The sequence below is a fragment of the Ranitomeya variabilis genome, chromosome 1 (assembly GCF_051348905.1).
Source record: "Ranitomeya variabilis isolate aRanVar5 chromosome 1, aRanVar5.hap1, whole genome shotgun sequence".
In the NCBI taxonomy this organism is placed as follows: domain Eukaryota; kingdom Metazoa; phylum Chordata; class Amphibia; order Anura; family Dendrobatidae; genus Ranitomeya; species Ranitomeya variabilis.
Window position 1 is genome coordinate 696,842,840 of NC_135232.1, and position 21,285 is coordinate 696,864,124.

At 48.1% G+C, this 21,285-nt stretch overlaps 1 protein-coding gene across 1 annotated transcript in view; it reads left to right on the plus strand.

Moving 5' to 3' along the window:
* The first annotated feature begins 236 nt into the window (after positions 1-236).
* The window catches only part of PPP1R13B (protein phosphatase 1 regulatory subunit 13B), a 91,402-nt gene continuing 70,353 nt past the window's right edge, over positions 237-21,285 (plus strand). Inside the window, exon 1 of the mRNA XM_077266873.1 lies at positions 237-567. Within this exon, the coding sequence (XP_077122988.1) occupies positions 559-567 (9 nt within the window). The 5' untranslated portion in view covers positions 237-558. The remainder of the gene's footprint in view (positions 568-21,285) is intronic.

Sequence of the window (21,285 nt, forward strand, 5' to 3'; positions counted from 1 at the left end):
AGTTCTTCCTTGCAGGCAGTAAGTGATTGAAGCTTCCGTCCGGCAGCACCGGTCCCTGAGTCACTGACTGTCCGCGCAGCCACCCTGCACCTGAGCGCCGCTAGGCGGAGCCACCTCGTGCCGCCTGGTTCTCCTTCATTCCTGACATTGCTTTCTACCGACGTCACGTGGACCCGCCCAGCTGTCAGTCACTTCCAGACCTGTCTATCAATTGATGATCTGTCAGTCATCTACCTGAGCCCCACCCTCCTCGCTGCCCCGCCCTTCTGTCTGTCCCCGCCCTCCCCGGTGTCCCCGCCTCTCCTCTCTGCAGCGCCGCAGCCTTCTGCTTCCCAACCTGAGTCTCTACCTATCCCGCAGCCAGGAAGGAAGGAAGGAAGGAAGCCTGGGAGGGAGGAGAAGAGAGGAGAGGGAGGAGGAAGCGGCAGTGAGAGGAGGACAGGCCTGCCCTGCGGATCTGCAGCCATTTCGTGCTTGGATTTCCCTGCCTGATCCGTGGAGCTGAGAGCAGCAGGGCGGGGGTCCTGCCCGTACACGGGGCTCCCGGGAGCTGCAGCCATGATGCCGGTATGTACCCACTGTGTGCCCGGATGTGCGGCTCTCATCCTGTGCAGTGTCTGTAGCGCACGCTGCACCTGTGTGATGGAGGCGGCTGTCACCCTATATATATGTATGTATGTATGATGGCTGCACCTGTGTGATGGAGGCGGCTGTCACCCTATATATGTATGTATGATGGCTGCACCTGTGTGATGGAGGCGGCTGTCACCCTATATATATGTATGTATGATGGCTGCACCTGTGTGATGGAGGCGGCTGTCACCCTATGTATGTGTATATGTATGTATGATGGCTGCATCTGTGTGATGGAGGCGGCTGTCACCCTATATATATGTATGATGGCTGCACCTGTGTGATGGAGGCGGCTGTCACCCTATATATATATATGTATGTATGATGGCTGCATCTGTGTGATGGAGGCGGCTGTCACCCTATGTATATGTATATGTATGTATGATGGCTGCACCTGTGTGATGGAGGCGGCTGTCACCCTATATATATGTATGTATGATGGCTGCACCTGTGTGATGGAGGCGGCTGTCACCCTATGTATATGTATATGTATGTATGATGGCTGCATCTGTGTGATGGAGGCGGCTGTCACCCTATATATATATATGTATGTATGATGGCTGCACCTGTGTGATGGAGGCGGCTGTCACCCTATGTATATGTATATGTATGTATGATGGCTGCATCTGTGTGATGGAGGCGGCTGTCACCCTATATATATGTATGATGGCTGCACCTGTGTGATGGAGGCGGCTGTCACCCTATATATATATATATATATGTATGATGGCTGCACTTGTGTGATGGAGGCGGCTGTCACCCTATATATATATATATATATATATATATGTATGATGGCTGCACCTGTGTGATGGAGGCGGCTGTCACCCTATATATGTATATGTATGTATGATGGCTGCATCTGTGTGATGGAGGCGGCTGTCACCCTATGTATATGTATATGTATGATGGCTGCACCTGTGTGATGGAAGCGGCTGTCACCCTATATATATGTATGTATGATGGCTGCACCTGTGTGATGGAGGCGGCTGTCACCCTATATATATGTATGTATGATGGCTGCACCTGTGTGATGGAGGCGGCTGTCACCCTATGTATATGTATATGTATGTATGATGGCTGCATCTGTGTGATGGAGGCGGCTGTCACCCTATATATATATATGTATGATGGCTGCACCTGTGTGATGGAGGCGGCTGTCACCCTATATATGTATATGTATGTATGATGGCTGCATCTGTGTGATGGAGGCGGCTGTCACCCTATGTATATGTATATGTATGATGGCTGCACCTGTGTGATGGAAGCGGCTGTCACCCTATATATATATGTATGATGGCTGCACCTGTGTGATGGAGGCGGCTGTCACCCTATATATGTATGATGGCTGCACCTGTGTGATGGAGGCGGCTGTCACCCTATATATATATATATATATATATATATATATATATATATATATATATATATATATATATATATATATGTATGATGGCTGCACCTGTGTGATGGAGGCGGCTGTCACCCTATATATGTATGATGGCTGCACCTGTGTGATGGAGGCGGCTGTCACCCTATATATGTATGATGGCTGCACCTGTGTGATGGAGGCGGCTGTCACCCTATATATGTATATGTATGTATGATGGCTGCATCTGTGTGATGGAGGCGGCTGTCACCCTATATATATATATATGTATGATGGCTGCACCTGTGTGATGGAGGCAGCTGTCACCATATATATATATATATGTATGATGGCTGCACCTGTGTGATGGAGGCGGCTGTCACCCTATATGTATATATGTATGATGGCTGCACCTGTGTGATGGAGGCGGCTGTCACCCTATATATGTATGTATGATGGCTGCACCTGTGTGATGGAAGCGGCTGTCACCCTATATATATATATGTATGATGGCTGCACCTGTGTGATGGAGGCGGCTGTCACCCTATGTATATGTATATGTATGTATGATGGCTGCACCTGTGTGATGGAGGCGGCTGTCACCCTATATATATATATATATATATATATATATATATATGTATGATGGCTGCACCTGTGTGATGGAGGCGGCTGTCACCCTATATATATATGTATGTATGATGGCTGCACCTGTGTGATGGAGGCGGCTGTCACCCTATATATATATATGTATGTATCATGGCTGCACCTGTGTGATGGAGGCGGCTGTCACCCTATATATGTATATGTATGTATGATGGCTGCACCTGTGTGATGGAAGCGGCTGTCACCCTATATATATATATGTATGATGGCTGCACCTGTGTGATGGAGGCGGCTGTCACCCTATGTATATGTATGTATGATGGCTGCATCTGTGTGATGGAGGCGGCTGTCACCCTATATATATATATATGTATGATGGCTGCACCTGTGTGATGGAGGCGGCTGTCACCCTATATATATATATGTATGTATGATGGCTGCACCTGTGTGATGGAGGCGGCTGTCACCCTATATATATGTATGATGGCTGCACCTGTGTGATGGAGGCGACTGTCACCCTATATATATGTGTGATGGCTGCACCTGTGTGATGGAAGCGGCTGTCACCCTATATATATATATATATATATATATTATATATGATGGCTGCACCTGTGTGATGGAGGCGGCTGTCACCCTATATATATATATGTATGATGGCTGCACCTGTGTGATGGAGGCGGCTGTCACCCTATGTATATGTATATGTATGTATGATGTCTGCACCTGTGTGATGGAGGCGGCTGTCACCCTATATATATGTATGATGGCTGCACCTGTGTGATGGAGGCGGCTGTCACCCTATGTATATGTATATGTATGTATGATGGCTGCACCTGTGTGATGGAGGCGGCTGTCACCCTATATATATATATGTATGTATGATGGCTGCACCTGTGTGATGGAGGCGGCTGTCACCCTATGTATATGTATATGTATGTATGATGGCTGCATCTGTGTGATGGAGGCGGCTGTCCCCCTTTGTATATGTATATGTATGTATGATGGCTGCACCTGTGTGATGGAGGCGGCTGTCACCCTATATATATATATGTATGATGGCTGCACCTGTGTGATGGAGGCGGCTGTCACCCTATATATATATATGTATGATGGCTGCACCTGTGTGATGGAGGCGGCTGTCACCCTATGTATATGTATATGTATGTATGATGTCTGCACCTGTGTGATGGAGGCGGCTGTCACCCTATATATATGTATGATGGCTGCACCTGTGTGATGGAGGCGGCTGTCACCCTATGTATATGTATATGTATGTATGATGGCTGCACCTGTGTGATGGAGGCGGCTGTCACCCTATATATATATATGTATGTATGATGGCTGCACCTGTGTGATGGAGGCGGCTGTCACCCTATGTATATGTATATGTATGTATGATGGCTGCATCTGTGTGATGGAGGCGGCTGTCCCCCTTTGTATATGTATATGTATGTATGATGGCTGCATCTGTGTGATGGAGGCGGCTGTCACCCTATATATATATATATGTATGATGGCTGCACCTGTGTGATGGAGGCGGCTGTCACCCTATATATATATGTATGATGGCTGCACCTGTGTGATGGAGGCGGCTGTCACCCTATATATATATGTATGATGGCTGCACCTGTGTGATGGAGGCGGCTGTCACCCTATATATGTATATGTATGTATGATGGCTGCACCTGTGTGATGGAGGCGGCTGTCACCCTATATATATATATGTATGATGGCTGCACCTGTGTGATGGAGGCGGCTGTCACCCTATATATATATATGTATGATGGCTGCACCTGTGTGATGGAGGCGGCTGTCACCCTATGTATATGTATATGTATGTATGATGGCTGCACCTGTGTGATGGAGGCGGCTGTCACCCTATATATATATATATGTATGTATGATGGCTGCACCTGTGTGATGGAGGCGGCTGTCACCCTATATATATATATATGTATGATGGCTGCACCTGTGTGATGGAGGCGGCTGTCACCCTATGTATATGTATATGTATGTATGATGGCTGCACCTGTGTGATGGAGGCGGCTGTCACCCTATATATATATATATGTATGTATGATGGCTGCACCTGTGTGATGGAGGCGGCTGTCACCCTATATATATGTATGTATGATGGCTGCACCTGTGTGATGGAGGCGGCTGTCACCCTATGTATATGTATATGTATGTATGATGGCTGCACCTGTGTGATGGAGGCGGCTGTCACCCTATATATATATATGTATGATGGCTGCATCTGTGTGATGGAGGCGGCTGTCACCCTATATATATATATGTATGTATGATGGCTGCACCTGTGTGATGGAGGCGGCTGTCACCATATATATGTATGTATGATGGCTGCACCTGTGTGATGGAAGCGGCTGTCACCCTATATATATATATATGTATGATGGCTGCACCTGTGTGATGGAGGCGGCTGTCACCCTATGTATATGTATATGTATGTATGATGGCTGCATCTGTGTGATGGAGGCGGCTGTCACCCTATATATATATATGTATGATGGCTGCACCTGTGTGATGGAGGCGGCTGTCACCCTATGTATATGTATATGTATGTATGATGGCTGCACCTGTGTGATGGAGGCGGCTGTCACCCTATGTATATGTATGTATGATGGCTGCATCTGTGTGATGGAGGCGGCTGTCACCCTATATATATATATGTATGTATGATGGCTGCACCTGTGTGATGGAGGCGGCTGTCACCATATATATGTATGTATGATGGCTGCACCTGTGTGATGGAAGCGGCTGTCACCCTATATATATATATATGTATGATGGCTGCACCTGTGTGATGGAGGCGGCTGTCACCCTATGTATATGTATATGTATGTATGATGGCTGCATCTGTGTGATGGAGGCGGCTGTCACCCTATATATATATATGTATGATGGCTGCACCTGTGTGATGGAGGCGGCTGTCACCCTATGTATATGTATATGTATGTATGATGGCTGCACCTGTGTGATGGAGGCGGCTGTCACCCTATGTATATGTATGTATGATGGCTGCATCTGTGTGATGGAGGCGGCTGTCACCCTATATATATATATATATATGTATGATGGCTGCACCTGTGTGATGGAGGCGGCTGTCACCCTATATATATATATATATATGATGGCTGCACCTGTGTGATGGAGGCGGCTGTCACCCTATATATATATATGTATGATGGCTGCACCTGTGTGATGGAGGCGGCTGTCACCCTATATATATATATATATGTATGATGGCTGCACCTGTGTGATGGAGGCGGCTGTCACCCTATATATATATATATATATGTATGATGGCTGCACCTGTGTGATGGAGGCGGCTGTCACCCTATATATATATATATATATATGTATGATGGCTGCACTTGTGTGATGGAGGCGGCTGTCACCCTATATATGTATGATGGCTGCACCTGTGTGATGGAGGCGGCTGTCACCCTATATATATGTATATGTATGATGGCTGCACCTGTGTGATGGAGGCGGCTGTCACCCTGTATATGTATGTATGATGGCTGCACCTGTGTGATGGAGGCGGCTGTCACCCTATATATGTATGATGGCTGCACCTGTGTGATGGAGGCGGCTGTCACCCTATATATGTATGTATGATGGCTGCACCTGTGTGATGGAGGCGACTGTCACCCTATATATGTATGTATGATGGCTGCACCTGTGTGATGGAGGCGGCTGTCACCCTATATATATATGTATGTATGATGGCTGCACCTGTGTGATGGAGGCGGCTGTCACCCTGTATATGTATGTATGATGGCTGCACCTGTGTGATGGAGGCGGCTGTCACCCTATATATATGTATATGTATGATGGCTGCACCTGTGTGATGGAGGCGGCTGTCACCCTGTATATGTATGTATGATGGCTGCACCTGTGTGATGGAGGCGGCTGTCACCCTATATATGTATGATGGCTGCACCTGTGTGATGGAGGCGACTGTCACCCTATATATGTATGTATGATGGCTGCACCTGTGTGATGGAGGCGACTGTCACCCTATATATGTATGTATGATGGCTGCACCTGTGTGATGGAGGCGGCTGTCACCCTATATATATATGTATGTATGATGGCTGCACCTGTGTGATGGAGGCGGCTGTCACCCTATATATATGTATGATGGCTGCACCTGTGTGATGGAGGCGGCTCTCACTCTATATATATGTATGTGTGATGGCTGCACCTGTGTGATGGAGGTGGCTGTCACCCTATATATATGTATGATGGCTGCACCTGTGTGATGGAGGCGGCTGTCACCCTATATATATGTATGTGTGATGGCTGCACCTGTGTGATGGAGGCGGCTGTCACCCTATATATATGTATGTGTGATGGCTGCACCTGTGTGATGGAAGCGGCTGTCACCCTATATATATGTATGTATGATGGCTGCACCTGTGTGATGGAAGCGGCTGTCACCCTATATATATGTATGTATGATGGCTGCACCTGTGTGATGGAAGCGGCTGTCACCCTATATATATGTATGTATGATGGCTGCACCTGTGTGATGGAAGTGGCTGTCACCCTATATATATGTATGTATGATGGCTGCACCTGTGTGATGGAGGCGGCTGTCACCCTATATATATATGTATGTATGATGGCTGCACCTGTGTGATGGAGGCGGCTGTCACCCTATATATATATGTATGTATGATGGCTGCACCTGTGTGATGGAGGCGGCTCTCACCCTATATATATATATATATGTATGTATGATGGCTGCACCTGTGTGATGGAGGCGACTGTCACCCTATATATATGTATGTATGATGGCTGCACCTGTGTGATGGAGGCGGCTGTCACCCTATATATATGATGGCTGCACCTGTGTGATGGAGGCGGCTCTCACCCTATATATATATGTATGTATGATGGCTGCACCTGTGTGATGGAGGCGGCTTTCACCCTATATATATATATATATATATATATACGTGTGATGGCTGCACCTGTGTGATGGAGGCAGCTGTCACCCTATATATATATGTATGTATGATGGCTGCACCTGTGTGATGGAGGCGGCTGTCACCCTATGTATATATATATGTATGTGTGATGGAGGCGGCTGTCACCCTATATATATGTATGTATGATGGCTGCACCTTTGTGATGGAGGTGACTGTCACTCTGTGTATATATATATATATGTATGTATGATGGCTGCACCTGTGTGATGGAGGCGGCTCTCAGCCTATATATGTATGATGGCTGCACCTGTGTGATGGAGGCGGCTTTCACAATATATATGTATGTGTGATGGCTGCACCTGTGTGATGGAGGCGGCTGTCACCCTATATACAGTGGGTACGGAAAGTATTCAGACCCCTTTACATTTTTCACTCTTTTTTTCCATTGCAGCCATTTGGTAAATTAAAAAAAAGTTAATTTTTGTTCTCAGTAATGTACACTCTGCACCCCATCTTGGCTGAAAAACAACAAAAATGTAGAAATGTTTGCAAATTTATTAAAACAGAAAAGCTGAAATATCACATGGTAATAAGTATTCAGACCCTTGGCTCAGTATTGAGTAGAAGCACCCTTTTGAGCTACTGCAGCCATGAGTCTTCTTGGGAATGATGCAACAAGTTTTTCACACCTGGATTTGGGGATCCTCTGCCATTCTTCCTTGCAGATTCTCTCCAGTTCCGTCAGGTTGGATGGTGAACGTTGGTGGACAGCCATTTTCAGGTCTCTCCAGAGATGCTCAATTGGGTTTAGGTCAGGGCTCTGGCTGGGCCAGTCAAGAATGGTCACAGAGTTGTTCTCAAGCCACTCCTTTGTTATTTTAGCTGTGTGCTTAGGGTCATTGTCTTGTTGGAAGGTGAACCTTCGGCCAAGTCTGAGGTCCAGAGCACTCTGGAAGAGGTTTTCATCCAGGATATCTCTGTACTTGGCCGCATTCATGTTTCCTTCAATGGCAACCAGTCATGCTGTCCATACAACTGAAAATCACCCGCATAGCATGATGCTGCCACCACCATGTTTCACTGTTGACATTGTATTGGGCAGGTGATGAGCAGTGCCTGGTTTTCTCCTCACATACCGCTTAGAATTATCACCAAAAAGGTCTATCTTCATCTTATCAGACCAGAGAATCTTATTTCTCATAGTCTGGGAGTCCTTCTTGTGTTTTTTAGCAAACTCTATGCAGGCTTTCATATGCCTTGCACTGAGGAGAGGCTTCCGTCGGGCCACTCTGCCATAAAGGCCCAACTGGTGGAGGGCTGCAGTGATAGTTGACTTTGAGGAACTTTCTCCCATCTCCCTGCTGCATCTCTGGAGCTCTGTCTCAGTGATCTTGGGGTTCTTCGTTACCTCTCTCACCAAGGCTCTTCTCCCATGATTGCTCAGTTTGGCTTGAAGGCCAGGTCTAGGAAGACTTCTTCCATTTAAGGATTATGGAGCCCAATGTGCTCTTAAGAACCTTGAGAACTGCAAAAATTCTGTTGTAACCTCGGCCAGATCTGTTCCTTGCCACAATTCTGTCTCTGAGCTCCTTGGCCAGTTCCTTTGACCTCATGATTCTCATTTGGTCTGACATGCACTGTGAGCTGTGAGGTCTTATATAGACAGGTGTGCGCCTTTCCAAATCAAGTCCTATCAGTTTAAACACAGCTGGACTCCAATGAAGGAGTAGAACCATCCCAAGGAGGATCACAAGGAAATGGACAGCATGTGACGTAAATATGAGTGTCTGACCAAAGGGTCGGAATACTTATGACCATGTCATATTTCAGTTTTTCCTTTATAATAAATTTGCAAAAATGACAATCCTGTTTTTTTTTTTTTCCAGTTAAGATGGGGTTCTGCACGTTAATGGGATAAAAATGAACTGTTTAGAATTTTCCAAATGGCTGCAATAAAACAGTGAAAAATGTAAAGAGGTCTGAATAATTTCCGTACCCACTGTATATATGTATGATGGCTGTGCTCTGTATGATGAAGGCGGCTGTCACCCTATATATACAGTGGAGGAAATAAGTATTTGATCCCTTGCTGATTTTGTAAGTTTGCTTACTGACAAAGACATGAACAGTCTATAATTTTAAGGATGGGTTAATTTTAACATCGAGAGATAGAATATCAAAAATAAAATCCAGAAAATCACATTGTATAAATGTATTTGCATTTTGCAGTGAGAAATAAGTATTTGATCCCTCTGGCAAACAAGACTTAATACTTGGTCGCAAAACCCTTGTTGGCAATACAGCAGTCAGACGTTTTTTGTAGTTGATGATGAGGTTTGCACACATGTCAGGGGGAATTTTGGTCCACTCAACTTTGCAGATCATCTCTAAATCATTAAGATTTTGAGGCTGTCGCTTGGCAACTCGGAGCTTCAACTCCCTCCATAAGTTTTCTATAGGATTAAGGTCTGGAGACAGGCTAGGCCACTCCACTCCATGACCTTAACCCCTTTCTGACCTCGGATGGGATAATACGTCCGAGGTCAGATTCCCCGCTTTGATGCAGGGCTCCGGCGGTGAGCCCGCATCAAAGCCGGGATATGTCAGCTGTTTTGAACAGCTGACATGTGCCTGCAATAGCGGCGGGTGAAATCGCGATTCACCCGCCACTATTAACTAGTTAAATGCCGCTGTCAAACGCAGACAGCGGCATTTAACCGGTGCTTCCAGCCGGGCGGCCGGAAATGAGCACATCGCCGACCCCCGTCACATGATCGGGGGTCAGCGATGCTTCTGAATAGTAACCATAGAGGTCCTTGAGACCTCTATGGTTACTGATCGCCGGCAGCTGTGATCTGATGATCACTGCTATGTAGCAGAGCCGATCGCGTTGTGCCAGCTTCTAGCCTCCTATGGAGGCTATTGAAGCATGGCAAAAGTAAAAAAAAAAAAAAAAAAAAAAGTGAAAAAAAAATAATAAAAAAATATAAGTTTAAATCACCCCCCTTTCGCCCCATTCAAAATAAATCAATAAAAAAAGTCAAACCTACACATATTTGGTATCGCCGTGTTCAGAATCGCCCGATCTATCAATAAAAAAAAAGCATTAACCTGATTGCTAAACAGCGTAGCGAGAAAAAAATTTGAAACGCCAGAATTACGTTTTTTTTGTCTCCGCGACATTGCATTAAAATGCAATAACGGGTGGTCAAAAGAACTTATCTGCACCAAAATGCTATCATTAAAAACATCAGCTCGACATGCTACGTGTATCGGAAAATGGCGCAATTTGTTTTTTTTTTTTTAGCAAAGTTTGGAATTCTTTTTCACCACTTAGATAAAAAATAACCTAGTCATGTTGGGTGTCTATGAACTCGTACTGACCTGGAGAATCATAATGGCAGGACAGTTTTAGCATTTAGTAAACCTAGCAAAAAAGCCAAACAAAAAACAAGTGTGGGACTTCACTTTTTTTGCAATTTCACCGCACTTGGAATTTTTTTCCCGTTTTCTAGTACACGACATGGTAAAACCAATGATGTCGTTCAAAAGTACAACTCGTCCCGCAAAAAATAAGCCCTCACATGGCGATATTGACGGAAAAATAAAAAAGTTATGGCTCTGGGAAGGAGGGGAGCGAGAAACGAACACGAAAAAACGGAAAATCCAAAGGTCATGAAGGGGTTAATGTGCTTCTTTTTGAGCCACTCCTTTGTTGCCTTGGCTGTAGGTTTTGGGTCATTGTCTTGCTGGAAGACCCAGCCACAACCCATTTTTGGAGGGAAGGAGGGGCGACTGGTAATAGTAGTGGGAGCGGAGGAGGGCGGTTGTCACTCAGTATTTTACGGTATATGGCTCCATCCATTCTCCCATTGATGCAGTGAAGTAGTCCTGTGCCCTTAGCTGAGAAACACCCCCAAAACATAATGTTTCCACATCCATGCTTGACAGTGGGGACAGTGTTCTTTGGATCATAGGCAGCATTTCTCTTCAATGTCAAAGACCTCAATTTTTGTCTCACCTGACCACAGCACTTTCTCCCAATCACTCACAGAATCATCCAGGTGTTCATTAGCAAACTTCAGACTGGCCTGCACATGTGTCTTCTTGAGCAGGGGACCTTGCGGGCACTGCAGGATTTTAAACCTTTATGGCGTAATGTATTACCAATGGTTTTCTTGGTGACTGTGGTCCCAGCTGCCTTGAGATCATTAACCAGTTTCCACCCTGTACTTTTAGGCTATGTGCACACGATGCGGATATACTGCAGATCCGCAGCGTTTTTTCTGCACAGAAATGCTGCAGATCCGCAAACGCAAAGTGATTTACAGTACAATGTAAATCAATAGGGAAAAAAATGCTGTGCTAATGGTGTGGAAAATTCCGCATGGAAAATGCTGGAGATCAAAAGAAGTAGTATGTCTCTTCTTTTGTGCGGATCTGCAGCGTTTCTGCATCCATTCCATTATAGAAATCCGCAGGGGTAAAAAACGCATGAAATCCGCAACAAAAACGCACAAAATCGCGTAAAAAACGCATCAAACCTGCACCTGCGTTTTCTGCCAGGAGAGGCAGATGTTGTGCAGAAAATTCTGCACCCCAATCTGCAACGTGTGCACATGGCCTTAGGCTGACCTCTCACCTTCCTCATGATCAAGGATACCCCACGAGGTGAGATTTTGCATGGTGCCCCAGATTGATGTCGGTTGACAGTCATTTTGTATTTCTTCCATTTTCTTACTACTGCACCAAAAGTTGACTCCTTCTCACCCAGCGTCTTATTTAGGGAATGTGCACATGGTGAGGATTTGCCTTTGCAAAAATCTGCGCAGATTCTGCATCTCTTGGCAGAAAACGCAGTTGAAAATCCGTTCAGTTTTGATGCGGTTTTCTCTGCGGATTTGCAAGCATAGACTGTTCATGTCTTTGTCAGGGGGCAAACTTACAAAATCAGCATGGGATCAATTAATTATTTCCCCCACTGTATCTGCGTTCTCGCGCTGACCTGGAGAATCATACTGCCTGGTCAGTTTTACCCGCTGTATATGATGGCTGTGCTCTGCTGTCTGCACCACACAACCCTTTGGCCGCTCCATCAGGGGTTACATCTGGCTACTATGATGGGCAGCATCCACTGATGGTTGGAGCTGGCGGTAATCCTGGGGAAACGTTCTGTATTTTGTGTGTTAGCTATACTTTACCACTCATATGCCCTAATATATATATACGGTATATATGTATGTAGTGTATCTATAGACGTGGGGGTACACTGCAGACCCTTCTGATTTTTGAGTGGTAGTTGAGGTGTCGACAGGGTAGGATTCCATGGTAATTAGCAGTGATGGGTGTGAGACTTTTGGCTGCACTCTTTCCATGTGTTCTCCATGTCATGGTGTTTTTTTTGTGGGAGGGTTGCGCTCTTGCCACTTTGTCTTTTTTTTCTTTATTTGAGGGGGTGAGCATCTATTTATACTACTTTGAACAGATGGCACAAACATCCCGTTCGCCCAACAGGTGCCAGGTGTCTTCTTTCCACATACCTGTCTGCCATCCATTGGTGTACAGAAAGCGCAGTCTTTTGTGGCTTCCTATACAGAATCCTCCCTAGCTTTTAATATGGGACGCCATGTCCCCCTGTGCCCATACATGGATGGATACAGAAGCCCCAGATGTGGTGTGGACACAGCACACAATGTGCGTCCCTTCATATTCTCTCCCCTTCATGTCGGGGTGCGATCCTCCACATTTGCGGATTTGTCTTGGGTTTTCGTGTTCCTCTTTTTTTATAAAGCTGATTTTCCTGTCAGTTGGGATGGCCGGCTGGGCTCCAGCACTGCTCATACGTCTCCACCATTGACACCACAGCCATGCGATCACCGTCCCCCTGTCCGTCCTTCCCCCTGTCCGTCCTTCCCCCTGTCCGTCCTTCCCCCTGTCCGTCCTTCCCCCTGTCCGTCCTTCCCCCTGTCCGTCCTTCCCCCTGTCCGTCCTTCCCCCTGTCCGTCCTTCCCCCTGTCCGTCCGTCCCCCTGTCCGTCCGTCTCCGTCCCCCTGTCCGTCCGTCTCCGTCCCCCTGTCCGTCCGTCTCCGTCCCCCTGTCCGTCCGTCTCCGTCCCCCTGTCCGTCCGTCTCCGTCCCCCTGTCCGTCCGTCTCCGTCCCCCTGTCCGTCCGTCTCCGTCCCCCTGTCCGTCCGTCTCCGTCCCCCTGTCCGTCCGTCTCCGTCCCCCTGTCCGTCCGTCTCCGTCCCCCTGTCCGTCCGTCTCCGTCCCCCTGTCCGTCCGTCTCCGTCCCCCTGTCCGTCCGTCTCCGTCCCCCTGTCCGTCCGTCTCCGTCCCCCTGTCCGTCCGTCTCCGTCCCCCTGTCCGTCCGTCTCCGTCCCCCTGTCCGTCCGTCTCCGTCCCCCTGTCCGTCCGTCTCCGTCCCCCTGTCCGTCCGTCTCCGTCCCCCTGTCCGTCCGTCTCCGTCCCCCTGTCCGTCCGTCTCCGTCCCCCTGTCCGTCCGTCTCCGTCCCCCTGTCCGTCCGTCTCCGTCCCCCTGTCCGTCCGTCTCCGTCCCCCTGTCCGTCCGTCTCCGTCCCCCTGTCCGTCCGTCTCCGTCCCCCTGTCCGTCCGTCTCCGTCCCCCTGTCCGTCCGTCTCCGTCCCCCTGTCCGTCCGTCTCCGTCCCCCTGTCCGTCCGTCTCCGTCCCCCTGTCCGTCCGTCTCCGTCCCCCTGTCCGTCCGTCTCCGTCCCCCTGTCCGTCCGTCTCCGTCCCCCTGTCCGTCCGTCTCCGTCCCCCTGTCCGTCCGTCTCCGTCCCCCTGTCCGTCCGTCTCCGTCCCCCTGTCCGTCCGTCTCCGTCCCCCTGTCCGTCCGTCTCCGTCCCCCTGTCCGTCCGTCTCCGTCCCCCTGTCCGTCCGTCTCCGTCCCCCTGTCCGTCCGTCTCCGTCCCCCTGTCCGTCCGTCTCCGTCCCCCTGTCCGTCCGTCTCCGTCCCCCTGTCCGTCCGTCTCCGTCCCCCTGTCCGTCCGTCTCCGTCCCCCTGTCCGTCCGTCTCCGTCCCCCTGTCCGTCCGTCTCCGTCCCCCTGTCCGTCCGTCTCCGTCCCCCTGTCCGTCCGTCTCCGTCCCCCTGTCCGTCCGTCTCCGTCCCCCTGTCTGTCCGTCTCCGTCCCCCTGTCCGTCCGTCTCCGTCCCCCTGTCCGTCCGTCTCCGTCCCCCTGTCCGTCCGTCTCCGTCCCCCTGTCCGTCCGTCTCCGTCCCCCTGTCCGTCCGTCTCCGTCCCCCTGTCCGTCCGTCTCCGTCCCCCTGTCCGTCCGTCTCCGTCCCCCTGTCCGTCCGTCTCCGTCCCCCTGTCCGTCCGTCTCCGTCCCCCTGTCCGTCCGTCTCCGTCCCCCTGTCCGTCCGTCTCCGTCCCCCTGTCCGTCCGTCTCCGTCCCCCTGTCCGTCCGTCTCCGTCCCCCTGTCCGTCCGTCTCCGTCCCCCTGTCCGTCCGTCTCCGTCCCCCTGTCCGTCCGTCTCCGTCCCCCTGTCCGTCCGTCTCCGTCCCCCTGTCCGTCCGTCTCCGTCCCCCTGTCCGTCCGTCTCCGTCCCCCTGTCCGTCCGTCTCCGTCCCCCTGTCCGTCCGTCTCCGTCCCCCTGTCCGTCCGTCTCCGTCCCCCTGTCCGTCCGTCTCCGTCCCCCTGTCCGTCCGTCTCCGTCCCCCTGTCCGTCCGTCTCCGTCCCCCTGTCCGTCCGTCTCCGTCCCCCTGTCCGTCCGTCTCCGTCCCCCTGTCCGTCCGTCTCCGTCCCCCTGTCCGTCCGTCTCCGTCCCCCTGTCCGTCCGTCTCCGTCCCCCTGTCCGTCCGTCTCCGTCCCCCTGTCCGTCCGTCTCCGTCCCCCTGTCCGTCCGTCTCCGTCCCCCTGTCCGTCCGTCTCCGTCCCCCTGTCCGTCCGTCTCCGTCCCCCTGTCCGTCCGTCTCCGTCCCCCTGTCCGTCCGTCTCCGTCCCCCTGTCCGTCCGTCTCCGTCCCCCTGTCCGTCCGTCTCCGTCCCCCTGTCCGTCCGTCTCCGTCCCCCTGTCCGTCCGTCTCCGTCCCCCTGTCCGTCCGTCTCCGTCCCCCTGTCCGTCCGTCCCCCTCCACAAGGACTGCTTTCATTAGATCAGACTGAAGATTTCCTCCAATCACTTTGTGGCTGCAGTAACAATCAATATGTTTTAGCAATTTGCCGGTGGCCTAGTTCTGTGGCTTTAGGTTTGGGATATTTGTACCTTTTATGAACTGCACTAAACTGAGACATAATACACAGTCTTCTCCAGTCATGCCCAAAGCGTGCAGCCATGACTGTGCCCACATGCACAATTGGATCGAGCGCACTCTCATCCGCAAACTGTGCAGTATGAGAACATACTGTACTTCGACTGATTTTTGTCTGTTTGGTAAAGCACTCACTCTCTGACGCGCGTCCGGGTGCTATTGGGCATACATTGGTCTCGCTTTGGGACCTGCACCTATTGGACATTTATGATCTATCCTGGCTGTGTCTGAGGTAGGAATACCACGTTTTGGAGCAAAAAGACAGAAGGACCTAGTGGACTATGTAATTTTAAACTGTTTCAGGAAAATCCACAATCTTTGTGTTTTCAGGTTTTTTCCGCCACTCGGTCACAGAGACCGAGGTTGCTGGCGATTCCAATCCTTCCTCCCAATGCAAAACACGGACATGTTTTGCAGTGTAAGGGTATGATCACACAGTGCTTTTTGCAGCGTTTTTTTTTTTTTCGCTTGGAAAACGCAAAGTGTAGGCAAGAAAAACACTACGTTATGTGTATTTTCAATATGTTTTTTGTGTTTTTTTTTTTACTTATGCATTCAATAAAATGGGTAAAAAATTTGGAATAACTGCCATGCTGCGGATTTAAAACAAAAACGTTCCACATCTCCAAAAACATAAGGAAAAAAACGCACTTTATGAATGAGATTTTCGAAATCATATTTATGTTGCTGCTACTGCAAAACTTTTTTTTCTGCACGAAAAAATAGCAAGTGTGAATAAGCACTACTTTTTTTTTTTTCCTTTTTTTTGGGGGGATAAAACTGGCGCAGTCAAATAATTAAAATGTGTTGTGAAGTATACAGTATAACGCACACCAAAAAAATAGTTTTGTTTTTTTTTATTATGGTAGGGGGGTCCAATGGTACTTATTTTCCCATAGGCCTCCCTATAGTAGTCTTGCCTATCAAGTTCCTTGACGGTTTTTGAGCTTTTTCCACGGGCAAGGACATTGAGTGACCACTGCACTTAGTCCAGTAGCCTCAGTAGTGATCAATGTGTGACCACTGCGGCCAGTTATTGGCCTCTGTTGTACAAATCTGTCTTGGGGGCAAGTGACCGCTGCATCCAATCACTGGCCCCAACTGTCACACGTTGCTCACTGCAGTTGCATGTACTGATTGGCTGCAGCGTTCCTGAGAAGAGTCAAAACTGGACTTTATCGTTAAGGATTTGGTTATGTCTGCCGTGTTTGTGGCACATGTCCGGTGCCGGTAGTAACATCGCCAGAGTCATGTCTAGCACAAGCCCTAATAAAACGTGCTGACATTCCTCCCATAACACGTAACCCGCTGACTTCTTGGGAGGGTGATGCCAGTGAAATGTCAGGCTGCTTAGTCATTAGGAGAATTGCATTCGGATGGTTTTACATCCACATAAAAGGCTGCGATTATTGACACAATTACATCTTTTGTGCTCACCGAGGACGCACAACAATGCAGATAATGGTTTTTGTTTTCTTTCTGTCCTTTTCTGTCATCTGCTGACTAATATATTTTTAGGTGCTACATATAGATACATACATATACGTATATTGTGATGAGTGGGCAGAGAATTTGGAGCGTTTTTTTTGTGTTTTTTGTTTTTCTTTGCTCTGCTGAACCCTTTCTTGCGAATAATCTTTTATTTTTCTCTTTTGTTTCCTATTTTTTTCCTTTATTTTAGTAATGGTCGCCCCATGGTCAATACTGTTTTCTGGTATTTTTCCTGGTTACAAAGAGCGACTCCCGCTCAGGAGGACCCATCCTGTCCCTCATTACAGAGACAACTCATTGATTTCAGTAGGCATTGTGTAATGCTTAGTTTCTCCTCTGGAGGCACTGTAGACAAATTGAATTCTGAAAGAGAATGTCCAGGTTTGTGATAAAAGTCTGCAGTCACTCTATGTAGCTGCAGACGTCTGAGTTGTCACAGCGCGCACACCGTACACTGTTAGGATTCTCTGCTGACTGCAGGGAGAGCGGGAAGGTGTGTGGCTGTTAGTATGCGATTTTCAAACATGCAATCATGTGCAGACTAGACTCTGCTCAATTCACAGGCATCACACGTTTAGTCGATATGTGGACAGAAGTATGCAAATATCGTACTTATGGTCACATGACCACCGGCATTGGAGATTCTTCACAGCTCACAGTGGGAGCACTCAGACGTTAGCAGTTGCATAGTGACTGCAGACTTTCTTCACAAACATAGACATCCCCTTTAATGCCACATTTCCTAGCAGGTCACAACTTCAGAGCCCTGTTTTTCGGGATCGCTCTCTTCTCCTGCCCCGGCACTTGTGTGGTTCTCCTATCTCTGCACAACCTCGCCTCCTGCTGTGAGTCCTCGCCCCGTGTGCCCGCTGCCCGCAGTCACACATTGGTTGCAGGAGGCCGCGTTCCACGAAGAGGAGTTAGTATTTTCAGTTATTTGATGTGGATTCTGCAGCACAATCCATCTGAAAACCTGCTTCAAATACTTCTGAAATACATTCCCTATTCATTTAATCAGAAACTGCCTACAGTGCACACGGTGCTTTTTTATTTTATTTTATTTTTTAAAGACTCAACATAGAAAGTCTTGGGGTTTCTACATGAAAAAGAGTAACGGCAAAAAAAAAAAGCTCTGAAAAGCTTTTTTTTTTTTGTGTGCGTATTTTTTGGACAGGATCTCACACTTTCACTATTTTCCACAGGGAAATCCGCAAGTTCCCACACCCACCAAAATCTGCACTATTTGGTGTGGATTTTCCACTGTGGAAAGCTATGGAAATGATCTGTCACTTGTGGGCGAACCGCGGGGTTCCCTTAAGTGGTGTTTTCAATGTTTGGACTTATAGAATTAAAAACAAATTTGTGTCCCTTTTGTGAGCTCAGTGGGGGCTGTAGTGTTGTGTGCGACTTCAAGGAGAGCTGAAGAAAAATTTCGGCGTTTTCTTTTTGGCTTTTACTGTTTCTATGGTAACCAAGTGCTGCAAAGTCTCCAACCGGGCTTTTCTGCAAGTGACATTTTGTTCCTGTACATATGTGGTACACGGATTGGTACTGTATAATCATCATGGGTGCCTTTATTACATAAATATCTCATTCCCTCATAGGGGGGATTGAAAAACATGGCTGCTTTCTTCCTTCTGTTCCTTGGTATAATCCTGGTATTCTTGCTCAGCCTCATTAATGTGAGCTGCCATACCGCGCACGACGTGATGCTGTTTCAGCAACATATATATGTATGTGTGTGTATATATCATTTTTTTTCTGTTTAACCCCCATAATGCCATTTACGGATAAGTCCTTCATAGGGCGAGTTGGGGTGTGTGGAGTGGGCTCAGGACTGTATTATACAGCCAGCACATCTGCCTCTGACAGCTGTGAACCGATCTCTGAAATTAACTCCCTTAAACGCCACTCTCCATCCCTGATGGTGGCATTGAAAGGGGTTTTCGAAAACCAGCGCAGTTTCGTTTTTAAAGAACAAACTGTGCTTTAAGTGCCCTCCCCAGGTCCAACCCTGAGTCTATGCTGCTGCTCCCAGCGTTTATTATTGTTTAACGTCACGCCAACACTGCTGCAGACAGTCAGGCAGCTCAGTCGCTGAGTTGACGGCTGAAAAAAAACGGATCCTCGCACAGCTGCACCAATGGCAAAACCTCTAAACAAACCCAATTTTTTACTCTTTTTGTCTCTAAAATTAAAATACTTGACAGTCGCAGGCCTATGAAGCTGTTGTCCTGCGGCCGGACAATGATCGCATCACGAAACACAGATGTGTGAATGCGGCATAACGTCTGCTATCCTTGTAGCCTGAGGTTGAAGTGACGTCCCTGAAATCATTAACCTGTTCATCATTTCCATTTTTAGCCTGTTGATAGTTGCCGTGCAGTGACTTTATGTTGGCGTGGTCAGTCCTGGCGCTAGCCCGTGAGGGTCCGACAGCCTCATGGTCACCGGGGTCAGCCTACGTCAACTAATTTTGGATAAATTAGAAGAATGTTGTAATTTCGCATTGTACCGATCCTGAGAATCGGGGCTCTGAAGGGGGTGTGAATGGAGCGAAGATCGGTCATCCGCACTGCCGCTCCATTTACTCAATTTCCAGCGTCTGAGCTGCATTGAGCATGATGGACCACTGAGTGCCCCTGTTTTGAGGATCGGTATGCGTCCCAGTGATTGCATTACTTCCAAATTTACGAATCCCCCCTTTAACACCCATAATCTGTTGGATTCTGCAGTCTTCCGTGAGTCCTAGTTGGTAACAGAGGTTGATTTATCAGGATTTCTCTGGAATCTATGGGGGTGGACGCAGCAACCTTGACCAGCACAAAACAGCGCTCCCACCACTGCGCCAGATAACCGAGGACGTGTCAATGAGCGCGTTACTCTGCTGTAATGTTACTGAGGGAATGCTGCAGTCAGGATGTTATGTCACTTTTTGTTTAATTTGGGTCGTATCATTTTTTTTACTTCTGTGTAAACTGTGCCTATTGACCGGTTACACATTAGGGCTAAAAAAGATAAGTTTAGGATTTTCCAGGTTCGTGCTACCTGCTCTTAGGAAAGGTCATCAGAGTCAGATCAGTGAAGGTCCGACACCTGATGCCGCCACCGATCATATTTTTTTTTTTTTGTGAACTGTGGCGAACAGTACAGCTCTGTACATGGTATAGTAGCCATTCCTTTCCCGAACTCAACAGGCTCATACATAAATACGAGGCTGATGAGTCTGGGTCAGGGGACCTGCACCCCGTCCATACATCGCAGTCTGATTCTTTGAATGTGAATTTCCGGTGTGCGAAACTGACCTAAGAGGGTTTCCAAGCTCCAGTGTGAATGGAGATGAACAGCACAGGTCTGTACCCCATGTAGTGGCCGTTTTCAGGTACTGCATCTCAGCTCCTATTGAAGTGAATGGGAGACAAGTGGCAGAACCCAGAACGGCCTCTTCATAGTGAACGGCGCTGTATGGACCAGTTACCTGTTTAACTCCAGCCACCACCGGAGCTGAAATCAGTGGTGGTGCTGGGGTGTCGACCCCCATCGGTCTGGTATTGATGACCCGTCCTAAAAAGAAAAAAGTTATCAATCTAGTGTGAATCCAGAATTAGAATAAACCACAACAGTTTTTTGTTTTTCCCCAAAAATGTCACCTCACCAGTTTCTAAGGTTGTTTTTGGTAATGCAGCTCAGCCTCCTTCACTTCAGTACACCTTAGCTGCAGTACCAGACACAATCTCTGATCAAGACTGGCACTGTTTTTGGAAGAAGTTACAATCTTTTTCTCATTTATAGAACCTCCTTTGTATCGGAGATCACAGCTTCACACTGCTATATAGAGGCCGTCCTGTAACGAGGCGCCACACTGCTATATAGAGGTCGTCCTGTAACGAGGGTCCACGCTGCTATATAGAGACCGTCCTGTAACTAGGTTCCACGCTTCTTTATAGAGACC